This window comes from Cynoglossus semilaevis, chromosome 19, assembly GCF_000523025.1.
Source record: "Cynoglossus semilaevis isolate Cse_v1.0 chromosome 19, Cse_v1.0, whole genome shotgun sequence".
NCBI classification, from domain to species: Eukaryota; Metazoa; Chordata; class Actinopteri; order Pleuronectiformes; family Cynoglossidae; genus Cynoglossus; species Cynoglossus semilaevis.
In genome coordinates, this window is record NC_024325.1 from 9,395,220 (window position 1) to 9,407,517 (window position 12,298).

The 12,298-nt window shown below is 38.6% G+C and overlaps 2 protein-coding genes across 5 annotated transcripts in view; both read right to left on the reverse strand.

Moving 5' to 3' along the window:
• Window positions 1-3,127: 3,127 nt before the first annotated feature.
• ruvbl2 (RuvB-like AAA ATPase 2) lies at window positions 3,128-7,992 on the reverse strand. Of its 2 annotated transcripts, none has more exons than XM_008332810.3 (14): window positions 7,866-7,992; window positions 6,619-6,673; window positions 6,395-6,450; window positions 6,142-6,283; window positions 5,901-6,030; window positions 5,668-5,734; window positions 5,445-5,551; window positions 5,262-5,355; window positions 4,900-5,118; window positions 4,704-4,822; window positions 4,338-4,457; window positions 4,105-4,234; window positions 3,880-3,994; window positions 3,128-3,613 (listed from the first exon to the last, which is right to left on the reverse strand). In XM_008332810.3, the coding sequence occupies exons 2-14, from the start codon at window positions 6,671-6,673 to the stop codon at window positions 3,588-3,590; spliced, it is 1,380 nt and encodes a 459-aa protein (XP_008331032.1). In that variant the 5' UTR covers window positions 7,866-7,992; the 3' UTR covers window positions 3,128-3,587. The 2 variants fall into 2 exon arrangements, with proteins under 2 accessions (XP_008331032.1, XP_008331033.1); XM_008332811.3 differs by lacking the exon at window positions 7,866-7,992 and adding an exon at window positions 6,935-7,029.
• A 1,246-nt stretch (window positions 7,993-9,238) lies between these two features.
• Window positions 9,239-12,298, reverse strand: part of ftr83 (finTRIM family, member 83) — a 4,799-nt gene continuing 1,739 nt past the window's right edge. Inside the window, exons 3-8 of one of the 3 annotated variants that reach the window (XR_001761625.2) lie at window positions 11,970-12,203; window positions 11,707-11,866; window positions 11,548-11,604; window positions 10,992-11,060; window positions 9,549-10,285; window positions 9,239-9,421 (exon numbers count right to left, since the gene is read on the reverse strand). Coding sequence is in view for 2 of the 3 variants with exons in the window: in XM_025065784.1 (XP_024921552.1) it covers window positions 9,759-10,285; window positions 10,992-11,060; window positions 11,548-11,604; window positions 11,707-11,866; window positions 11,970-12,203 (1,047 nt within the window). In the remaining variant the exon portion in view is untranslated. Of the gene's footprint in view, window positions 9,422-9,457; window positions 10,613-10,991; window positions 11,061-11,547; window positions 11,605-11,706; window positions 11,867-11,969; window positions 12,204-12,298 lie in introns of those variants that run through there. The other 2 variants (XM_025065784.1, XM_025065785.1) reach the window with 2 other exon arrangements.

The window sequence follows — 12,298 nt, forward strand, 5'->3', positions numbered from 1 at the left end:
GGAGGTGTTATGTCTGCACTGAAACAGTGTTAATGAGAGGTTCACCTTGATTTAACACAGAGAAATGTATAAATAGTAATATTAAAATCAGGAGTTCACTTTCTGGCCCAATACAAATAGGAACATTGAGATTTTTTTTTATTTGGCAGGCATGATTACAAACAAAAATATTGTTTACTTCTCTAACTGTGATACTAGAAAGTGTTTAAATCTGAACTGGAGGAAGTTTTTCCATTTATGTTAAATACTCATTCTAAAGATCGTCCTGAAATTAGTTGTAAGTTTTATATATCTTTTTTTTTAGTCACCCATGAATTACTGTGCTCTTATAAATTCAACTTTACCCTGATATCCTAAAGACCTAAATATGAGTGTACTGTTTTATAATCCCTCGACCAGTGTTCTCTCTTCTTTGCTTGGTAGCTTTTTTAAGATAGGCTAGGCTAGATTTTCTTTTAAATAATCACATCTTATAAATGATCATTAGTTTAAATGTCTACCTAATTTATTATTATTTTATTATTTCAGTTTTCGTTTAAATGTCTACCTAATTTATTATTTTATTATTATTTTATTATTTCAGTTTTGATCTTTTTCTGTATAAGTTTTTACCTAGTGCTGCTTCATGCGTCTCCATTAAAGCATCTGTTTGTGCTGCATTGTTTATGAGGATTGTTGATTCTGTGGTCTGTTGGTACTTGGTTTTATTATTTACCTCGAGTGCTTCGACCGACGATGGATGTATCACTTCCCGTCTGGTGGTTTTGCTTTGCAAAGCTTCTTCCCATAAATGAACAAAGCATGCAAATTGCATTGCATCATTTCTGTTTCAGGGAAGGGGACAGAGTTTGGGTGGAGACGGTGGGAGCAACTTCAGGATCTACTGAAGATTCCCACTGGAGCTTTGAGCTGCACATACAGTAGTGTAACCGTCAGTGTGGCTTTTACCATTTTCAGCTTCCTTCTGCTGAATACGTCTTTAACCACGGATCTCAATGTCACCTGTAACCACCAGTCAATACAGACCATGGTGTGACCTCATCCGTGACCCTGTCCATCACAGTTAAAAAAAACTGAAACCGCACTCCTACCCTGAGCTCTTTTGTCACTCTGACAACACACCTCGACATCACACCTCTATACCGTCCTCCTGTTGTTCTTATACAATACATGGCATGTCCTGTATTACCTTCAAAGCACCTCGTGTTTTGAAGTCTCTAACCCAGTTATTCTCTCGTCATATCATGTCTCTGGTATTCTGTCCTGGAATTCAGCACAAGCTCTCGCAGTAACCCTGCTCTAACAAGTCTGAATGGTTTTAAACCAAATGTAGAGTAACCTGCATGTACAAATTACAAATGACTTTTATTCCAGGAAAGTGGTAATGCATCTTGCATAATGCAAGAAATAAATATATATACACACATATATGTGTATATATATGTACCCATATGTGTATATATGTGTCTGTATATATATATAGATATATATATATATACACAACGTAACCTTCAGACAGTATTTAGGTGTAGTAGCAGAGTCTCCACTACATCCTATCATTAAAGAGAATCCATTATTTCATCAGCCACAGTTGATGGTGGAACTGCCCCCCTTTGTGAAAACGGCATGTGGTAGCCTTAGACAAAATGAAATGATGTTCCTGATACCATCACGTTGCGACAACTGGTCAGCTGCAACTCCTCCTTTTCAACCACAAATGCTTGCGATCCATTCATTGATAATGGTGCCAATAGGTTTCCTCACTGAGTGAAGTATTTCTACAATATGTCCACATTTAGCTAATGAAACTCTGACAGAAGGCCTGTTTAAACACCATCAATACTGTACAGTGTGCCAATCTGTCATCGTGACCCTGGGGTCAAAGGCCATCAGACCAGATTTTTAAAAAGTGCCTCATTGATTTGTGCCTGATCTGATCTCTAAGTTAAACCGGCCTGTAATAACAGGAAAGAGCAGGGAAGGTTAGAAGACTTGGGACTGCAGCAGGTAAAATGTCACAGTGTTCTGGTGTGTGTGTGTGTGTTGTAGCCTGTGGGAAGAAGTGTGTGGACAAAGAGTAGGAACAGTCCAGGGATTCTCACATCCACACTGGCTGAGTCAAATGCTGACAGCAAACAATACGTTGGAGTCAAACTGACACTGTAGCTTTTTTTTTCATTAGCATTCCTTGGAACTAACATTAGTATAAAACGCTGCAGTGAATGTTAACAACACGCAGTGATCGTCCTAAGAGAGGTATCTCCGTGGCACACCCAGTTAAACACACAAACAACTGTAGAGGTGAGGGCCAGCCCAGTTCTAGTTCAACCAGAGAATCCACCAGCAGCCTCCTGGGAGAGAGGAGGATTTATGGGATGTAGGTGGATGCTCCATGTGGTGCTCTCTCCCACCAGCACCAAGCATGAAATATGATGAAATATGATGCAAACATTGTTATTTTGGAATAAGGGTTGTTCCATCTGTCAATGGTCGACTGCTAAATCTCAAAGTTGGCCGTAGGAGCTGAAGCCAGTCATCCAGGTTCTCACCATAAGGTTCACCAGTCTGTCAGAGGTCCACATACAGAGATTAACAGCCGTTCACACTTACATTCACACCTATGGTCAATTTACTGTTCCTCTTTACTGAGTCTGGAGAAGTAGAGAACGAGGAACCCATGTAGTGATGAAAAATAAATACATTTAACATCCAATAAAAGTTAGTCAGATTATATATCTAATATATTTATATACTGAACTGGACATATCTGTAACCACTACTGAAGTTGTGTGTGTGTGTGTGTTAAAGGATATTGTTTTTATTTGATTTCACTTTTGGGTTATTTCAGATAATTTTATATCTATAACACCCAGAAAATTAAAGATAATTCATGTCAATTCACTACAAAGAAACTTAACACCACATAATAACAACGTAACACCATGTGATGACTGGTTTCATAAATCTACAGTTCACATTTATCTCTTAAACCTTTTTTCAGGGATCTTTGAGCTCCACCTTGTGGTTAGAAGATTGAAGCGTAGCACAAACGTCTGGCCAATTAATGGTCATAAACTAAAACAAAACTTTTACTTAAATTATTTTTCCCACTTTAGGAATTACATTGTCATTTATAATGTCAACTATTTGTATTTATCTGTATTTAATTTAACACCTTCATTATCTCCCCAGGGACTAGACAAAAATTGTAAATTAAGGCACTCCTCTCTCCAATTATGAATAAATCTAACAAACAGTTAAATGCCCAAGACGATTTGTCATCAAATTAAGCTTTGAACCAAACCAAGGTTGAGCTCTTACAAGCAGGTTTAATACTTTTCATACAAAATAAACCAGAGATAAGTAGACAAAGGGACAAATTCTTGTCTTAAAGGAATGCATTCTCCTGCCACACGAGGGCGCCGTCATCAACAGCTTCTACCAAACCCAGTTTTACACTTCAGAGGTTCAAAGGGAACATAATTTATTACATGTATATTCAATCGTCAAGGTCATTCACAAAATATCTGAACTGACTCCAACCCCAGAGGATGACGTAGGAACTGCAGCGTACAAAACCATAGGCATTAGGAGACGTCCATAGCAGATGTTTCTGAAAGGCAAGAAATGAGCACAAAAAGGATATTGTTACAATGACAATTCACACAATAAATGTTTGATATTGAATAACATTTAAGGCAAAATTAAGTCTGATAATATATCTGTTACATACAATGGTAAGTTAAAAGGTTCTAATACAAGATTATAATATATCTGTTACATACAAGGGTAAGTTAAAAGGTTCTAATACAAGATATTTCAAAGGGAGCGTAATAAAATAAGATTATGGACATTTACAATAGTCTTTTACAAACTTACGTGTTTCGTTAAAGAGGAATGAATCCTGATACTCTTTCATGTACTGAGAGGATCTGGCTTCATCCAAGAACAGAGAATAGACTCTTTTAATGTCGTCCACCTGCACTTCTGTCCCCTGAAAATGCCAGAAGACAAAGATGCCATCAATACTCAGGGAGGGGGAGGGAGACTTTTTGCTGTTGTTGTTAAAGCAGCCATTCTGTTTACTGTTCTGACTGAGCTCACCTTGCGTTTGCGACACACCAGTCCTGCAGTACTGATCAGCTGAATGGCATAACGCAGCGACGTCTCCATGCCGATACGAGTCAGGACAGTGTGAGCTTCTTCACTCAACTCTACATCCTCCTCTTCACACCTTTATTGGGGGGGAAAAGAACAACACTAAAGTTAATGAAAATAGAGATGAAAATGAAAACAAATTAAAAATATTTGAAGGGTGATTAGGGCAGGGGTCTCACCTGATCTTGAGGACCTGTCTGGTCTCTTTTTCAGTGTATGGAGAGGTTGTGATGATGAGCAGGCGATCCAGCAGGTCGATGGGGATCCCATGAGGACTCTGGTAGTTTGTGCCACGGATACTAAACCGGATGACATATGGGTAAGTCCAAAGGTTTAAAGACTTTTTTCTTTAGAAAATTATCTGATTTTCAAAAAACTACATGTTCAGACATGAATCTCAGACACGTCTAACAGCTTCAGACCAGACCTCAAATTGTTTTGAAATCAGACAAAAATAAATCAACCTGAACAGAGAACTGTTTTTTTATTGAAGGTTTGTTGCAGGTTTCCATCTGGCTCAATTTAAATTAATATTCTCCACCTACCGGGTAATGCCTCTGTTGGTGGCCATAATGAGAACAGGGGACAGGTCACTCTCGAGTGCACGGTTCAGGAAGGAGAAGCACTCCATGTCCAACATATGGACCTCGTCAATAAACAACACCTGGATCCACAGTTAGAAAATCAGTGGTGTGCAAATCAGAAGCATCTTAAATACACATTACACAGAGTTTTACTTACTCCTGGAATGATCTCCGCTTTCCCCTCTTCCCTCCACTCACAGACTTTGGCATTAATTTGCTCACGGACTTCAGACTTGATCTCTCCGGTGTCTCCAGAGAACAGTGCCAGGAAGCCTTGTGTCCGACTGTTGATGACGTCGATCTCATGGAGGGACACAGTGTGGACGACCTCTTTTCTCTTTTGTAACTCTCCCTCCGGACACTGTACAAACTGAGTCTATAGAGATAGAAAAGAAACTGTCACTCAGTAAATCTGCTGTTAAAAACAGGACTAATCCCCGAAATAAAATCATTATCGATAATTTCAACAGCACTAAAAAATAAAGGGCAAATGCAGAAAATGATGTCATTGTACTGTACCTGAGCTCCCATGGCATCATAGTCTCTGGCTCTGGTGAAAGAGCGGCCCAGCTTGCTTATCTTTCCAGTGGCTTTGTCAATGGTAATGACATCTCTACAAGACACAGAGAATACGCTTTAATCACACACAACTGTCCAACAGACCTGGAGGTTAGAAAAAAAAAAACCCATCTAGCAACATACCCAGCTTGAACCTTCTCCTTACTGAGGCTGTCAATCATCTTGTTGCCCAGGTCGTATATTGTCTCCATCTCAGTGGTCTTTAAAGTCAGCTTCCCGACTTTAGCGCCCTGGTAGAGCACAAAGTGTTTCAGCAAATTAACTATAACAAACCAAACCAATCAGGGTCTGAACACCACTGAAGTATTCAGTTGACAAAAAGCCCACAACCATGAAAGCAGCATACCGTTCCAGTAGCTGGCCTATCAATCTGGATTTCCACAACTTCACCTTCAATAATCTCAGTCTCCTCTCTGTAAAACAAAACAATAAATAGAAATGTGTTTTAAATAGCAGTCTACTGAATCCATATTTACAAAACATTACAAGTCAAAGATTTTCATTTGTGTAGTTAGCCTTCAGATAATTTAAAATTTTAAAAGCCAAGGTCTATAAATAGACTTTGGCATTAACACTCACTTGATCCTGACTCCGATGGCCTTTCTAAAAGCTTGACTCAGCGCCTCAGTTTTGCTCATCTCCAGGGAGTATATCTCACTACTGGCCATGGCTGTGAAGGGCGTATCAGGGCCGAGAGACTGGGCGATGCCTGCAAATGGGAAAGTTTTAATAGTTTTAATGATAATTATAATTGTAAACATATATTTTAGGAAAGGACTGTGGGGTTTTAAAAATCTTCATTTCATTCTGTCATCCTTACCCATAGCAATGGCGGTCTTCCCTGTGCCAGGTTGTCCAGCAATCAGAACGGCCCTGCCTGCAATTTGTCCATCTTTGATCATCTCCAGAACAACTCCTGCGGCTCGACGGGACGCCAGCTGACCCACCATACCCTGGGACACCTGCAGGTGATGACAAATAAGACATTCTTAAATTCAAACTCAAAAGAACAAATTCCATTGTGGAGTAATGGTTTAAATGTGACTAAATACAGTTAATTATTTCACCCATACCTGTCTTGGTTCCAAAGCATCATCCAAACCAAGACCACGGATATGAGAGTGTGCACCTTTACACAGAACAGAACAGAAGGGAACACATTAACTAAAGTTGGATTTAGAATAAAGCAAAAAATATAATTTTTATCATTGTCCAAATAAAGGTACACCTCTGGGTATTTTTGCAGTTAGTACCTCATAATACATATATGCAGTAGGCAGATAGAATACATTCTCACCAATTCTCTCAATCCGCATTATGTCGCGAACCTCTGGAACCTTAGTAGTCGCCATCTGACAAGGTAACAGAACAGTTAACAGGTGCCTTAACAAAGAAATAAAATAATTAGTTAATTAGTGCTATTGGCACTGTCTCATAGTTCTTCTACCTCTATACACTGTCTCATAGTTCTAGCTATTCGCTGTTGGTTAATGAAATTAAAACAGAAATGTTTTTTTCGTTCAAAATCACATTAACAAAATTTAACTAATCAAGATTAAGACATGAGTCAATAACAAAAACACTTCCTGAAATCATAAGAACAGTTGTCTTACGATTTTTCTTTTTTTCCTTCTTAATGTTTAAGGTTCTCTTTCCTCATAATGTTCTGAGCATTTTGGTTATTTTTGCTTCCAGCAGACTTGCAAACTGCTCACCATGTTTTAAAGCTCCTCTTCACACTGTTTACTTTAAAGGATCAAAGACTTCAATCTTAATCCTTCTTCTAATTTTATTAAATTAAAACATTAAATATTTTCTACAGTGCATACATATTGCCATGATTTATAATAATTTATAACTTTAATAAAAGCATCCTTTAAAATTGTTGACAAATTATAAAAAAATGAAAATAATCTTCTACAGAATTATTTAGAAGCTGAAGCTAAAGAAATTGAAAATTAAACTACAGAAAATGAATTTTTTGAATGCGACAAATGATAAAGTGGTGTAGCATTGCTCTGGATTTGACAACTTTAAACATTTATTTTGATATTGTTATTATTTCTTCTTGTGCTAATGACGTGTTGTTTTGAATAACTGTGAGGTACATTACCATAGCACCATTAACGAAACTAGTTAAACGCACCAAAGCTGAAACTATGACCTGTCCAGTCGGTTGTCATAGTTACAAACTAAACACATCGATTAAAAGTTTATCTGCTGTGAGTGAATATGTAAAACTTTTCTTAGCATACCAGGGATTTACAAATAGTTCTAATTGTTCTTGTTATACGTCTTTTTAAACTCAGTACCATTAAAACCTGCATCTCACCAAAAGCACTGGTTCATAAAACAATATGCTATTGCTAGGTAATATTGTGTTAGCACGCAGGCTAACTCCATTCATGTTTGTGTTTTACAACTTCTCTTAAATCCCGATTATATCTTGTTTCCAATTAGTAAACTAAGCACCGGGCGATATGAAAATGCGACAATCAAAAAAGCGCAAACGTGATTCAGTTAGTTGTGTGAATATGGCCTTACCTCTGCAGTCACACTAGTAAAATGTGAGAATGCGGCGCTTCTTTCCGAAGGTGCAGAAGGTAAATGCGTCCGGAGGGAAACAACGCAAACTGAGAGCTATTTCCCCTGTAATCATGGCCGCCACGGAAATAACGATTCTCTAATTCTGAATCTGAATTCGTATTTACACAGCAGGTAAAAAATAATATTGACTTAGTATTTTGAATTACGAATGGTGCTTTTTGGTTTTCTATTCATCTTAAGTATTTTTAAATACAAAATAAAATACACTATCCGTAAACTAAATAAATAAAGTAAAATTATATGCTTATGTTAGCCATACCAGTATTTTTTCGCAAATGATTTGACTGATACCTAATCTCGTAAAGTGTCTTTAGATTTCAATGTCTCTAAACCTTTTACCTTTTGTTAATGGTGGCAGGCTTTGACACCACTTAACGCATTTTTCCACTAGAGGGCACATGGATTCTTAGGATTTTAACAGCGTTGGCTTTTACTTTAACTATAGGTCAAAGTTACCTTTCCCCTACATTCGTACAACAGGAAACATATTGGCTGCAAAATGTCGACCTAAGTTCTACGGTATTTATCCTGTCATGTTTTTAGTGTTTGTTGGACAGATTTATCTCATATAAAGCAACAAGATTATAAGTTATTAATAGGGGGATAAACCTATGCTTATCACTGTAGGATGCAGCAGCAATAATCAGAAATTTGCCAGTCCATTAATGAAATTGGGATAAAAACGTTTGTTCTAGTAAGTCTATAAAGCCTTTTATGTAGTTGGAGTCTGAAGATCAGACAGTCTCTCATTCTTTGATGATATCTGGGGAAAATTGAAGAATATACTGGCGTCATGTTTGCAAAGAGAACTTTTTCGTATCCTCTTTATTACATTTTTCTGGTTTCCCCCCAAGGTTGCAGTTTTAGGATTCCAGCACTATAACCTACTGCACTCACACAATGGCAGGTCTGTAATACTGAAAGTTTCAATACGTAACAAAACTGATACAGTTGTGATGTTAAATTGTGATGTTTGAATTACATTCAAACAACACCTTTAGTTATACATTATGGCTTCCAGTGACTGTAACAGCTCAATGGTCTCCATGCATAAAGTTTGTTTAGGATGATAAGGTGAAACCTTTAATGACTAACTGGATGATTGTAATCTTTACTGTCACACCAGGCCATTCCTTATTTGAGCACAGCACAAAGACGTAAAACTGCAGCTTAATGAGTTTCAACAGTGCACAAACATCGGAGCTTCTGGTATCACGTCACCCACTCCAGATAAGATCCTCCCAAATCTCTGACTTCTGTAAAAAATTAATTTCCAGGTTCCATCAAAGCATGAGTCACCACACATCCACTCACTGTCTTTAATATTTATTCATTATATATGACTGCTACACCGTAATTGCCAACAATTGCCATTCTTTAGACAAACGTGTGTGATGAGAAGAGAACAAAGATGTGATAATGTTCCTGAGAAAAAAAGGTTTATTTATGTTAAATCGGGGGTATAGCCCCCCGATAGTCAATAAGTGAATAACCTTTTTGTAACAAAAACACACACACAGCAGGGTAAATACTTGTTCAAAGTTTATTAATGAAAAAAATTGTTAAAAAGCACTTCATTGCCTCAAAAGTGGTCAGTTGACATTTCAATAAGTGAATAACCTTTTTGTAACAGATTAATTTGAAGAATATTCACAGTCATTACAAAAAATCCCCTGATTATAATCCATGTGTTGTAGTTATATAAATCCTTCAGAAAAAAATATAGTATGTACCTTCAAAGATGTTATAGCTTTGTTCTAAATATTCACAATAATACGCAATCAATGTTGTACATCAATTAGCAGAAGTCTGATTTTTTCTTTTTTTTTTTTACAGCTGTATGAGAGCGATGGCCGACTCATACCAAACCCAGAAGCCTGGATAGACTGGTTCACTAAAGGAGGTCTTGAAGCGATGGATGAGAGATATAGAGTCTCCCACGGCGTAGAAAGAGAGAGTACCGCCAGCATGGTCAAGGAACACACCGATGCGGGAGGAATACGGTGCTTTGATCTCTATTTGGTCTTTATTGTGACGGGCTGAGTAGCTGGAGTCGGAGCAGAAGAGGCTCCAGGACTTGCGGTTGTATCCAATGCGGCAGCTGTCTCCGTAACCGGTCCTCTTAATGCCTTTGTATGTGACACCAATGGCAGCTCCCTCCCCGCTCCAGTCAGCCTCCCAGTAGTATGCACCACCAGAGAGGGGTTCTTTACACAGGACTTGGGGCAGGGAGTCAAACCTGGCAGGGCTGTCACTGAAGTTCTGGGGGTCTCTCTTTAGGACAGCTTTCCGGTTTCCTCTGGACAAGTACAGCTGTCTGTAGGCTGTGTTTGAATCCAGAGTTAGCTGGCAAGCATCTGGAAGGAAACATAGGATTTAGTTTAGATTTTTGTCTAATATACTGTAAATGAAGAAGAATGAGATTGTGCCAGACTCTTTGACAGTAGCTAAAGAGAAACCATCACCTCTTCACCACCAGCTGCAGGTTGCAGATGTTAGCAGAATTTTTAGTTTTTAGGTGTGATCAAATGTCGGCAACAGTGTCACATTAAAAGAAAAGTGGGAAACATTCTGGCTGAACACACAGAATATATCCCAGGGGTTAGATGTCACCTGCCTGCTGTCTGCAGGTCACAGCTGGTGGGCCACCCGGTGGCCTCGGCTAGATCTGCCCGGCCTATTATCTGGAATGCCAGAGGTATCAACACTGTTTGTAAGTTTGACGACTCACAAAGGTGCAGCTAACAAGGAGCGTTTGTATAGCAAAGTGAGGTACCCAAGACCTTTTAGCTTCAAAGTTAAGCACATTTCCCCTGTCAAACATGTAATATCACTTTAAACAGCCAATAACATAATTACACAACACTATTACACTGTGATTTATAATGATTGAAGGCTAATCTGTGTCCATACTGTGGAACACGCAGCAGTTCCTCAGTGTGACTTTTTGGTCGGCCACAGGGTCTGACTTCAGCAACATCAAACAGCCTCATGCAGTGAACTGAACAGTGAGAGCACTGAAGTGCAGTGACAGGAAACAGTCTTAGAAAGGCTGAGACTCACATTTCAGGAAATCCTCCCTGTACTGAGGTTCCTGCACTGGCACCGACTTGTACATGGCAGCTTCATCGCCTACAAGAGGAAACGTGGACATTTGCAGATAGTCAGTGAAAGTCTGTGTTATACAGATTTAATACTTGTAGCTGGACTGCATGGAACAACACAACTGTATAATAAACGTTTTAAACACACTGGTAATTCAGATACAGCCACTGTTATACTGTCCAGAGAGGGCGATCTTAAACATTTACATTTATGCAGTTAGCAGAGAAAAAAAACAGAGAAATATGTTCATAAAACACTAGTCAGTGTAAACTTTCAACATGGAGGTAGATGTGTAACGTCTAATAAACATAAACATTAAATACAATTGGAAAAAGGCTTTTAAGTTTATTCAAAATGGTAAATGAATGTGACTTTTTTTCACTGCTTTGTGTTAAAAACAAAAAACACTTTTTATCATTATTATTATTATTTAGTATTATGAGCATATTTCTACCACATTTAACTGATTAGGATAGAAAAATCCCTGATCTTTTTACCTAATCAGTTGACTTACTTTTTATTGATCGTCTCTTTTTGGATTCATCCAGCTGACAGAAGGTCATTTTGTTAACTGTGAAAAGAAAATAAACAAGTCAAAATAATCACAGTAACAATACAATAGGCCAAAACCTAAATAAATGGTATCATTTTTCTAACCAAGCTCCGTACTCACCTGTCTTGGCGACCTTGACCAGCTCATCGTTGCTAAATTCATTCAAGTGCTGTTTCATCTCAGACACAGCTTTGTTCACTGGGCCAAAGGAGAAGTAGGGGTTGACACTGACTGTGGGCAACTCCTCCGCCTCCGTCTGAGCTATAAGCATGTGGTAGGTCTGTAAAAAGAATGATCACGTGTGAAGCTTTATAATCACTGTACATTAACTCTTCAGGAAGGTTGCTGTGATGCAGAGTGTACGTTTCACGGCCGTCAGTTACCTGGATGAAGTGGATGTGGTCTTCAGTGCGGGACAGCTGAGTGATCTCATTGTCTCTCCTCTTCAGGTCAGCTATCTCATGAGTCAGCCGCTCCAAGTGGCCTTCTGCGTTGTTCAGCGCGGCTCTCTTGTTGGAGGAGATGAGCTTGGCCATCTCCTGCTGCATCCTTTCGATGGAGCGCATCATGTCACTGAACATCTTCTCACATTCCTGCAGTGCTCTCTGCGCCGAGTTCTGCTCGAGGGAAATGGAGGTATGCAATAAATCAAATTGGTGTCACACTGGTTTGTCAAGCTCACTGAGGGAAAACTGTCATCACCACTACATGC

Bases quoted from the DNA above. Each gene is read 5' to 3' on its own strand.
- ruvbl2 (XM_008332810.3), bottom strand. From the start codon at position 6,673: ATGGCGACTACTAAGGTTCCAGAGGTTCGCGACATAATGCGGATTGAG. The intron at 6,284-6,394 runs GTATGGGTGAAA...CATCACCTGCAG, and splicing joins ATGCTTTGGAACCAAGACAG to GTGTCCCAGGGTATGGTGGG. The intron at 5,552-5,667 runs GTATGCTGCTTT...GTGCTCTACCAG, and splicing joins ATAGGCCAGCTACTGGAACG to GGCGCTAAAGTCGGGAAGCT.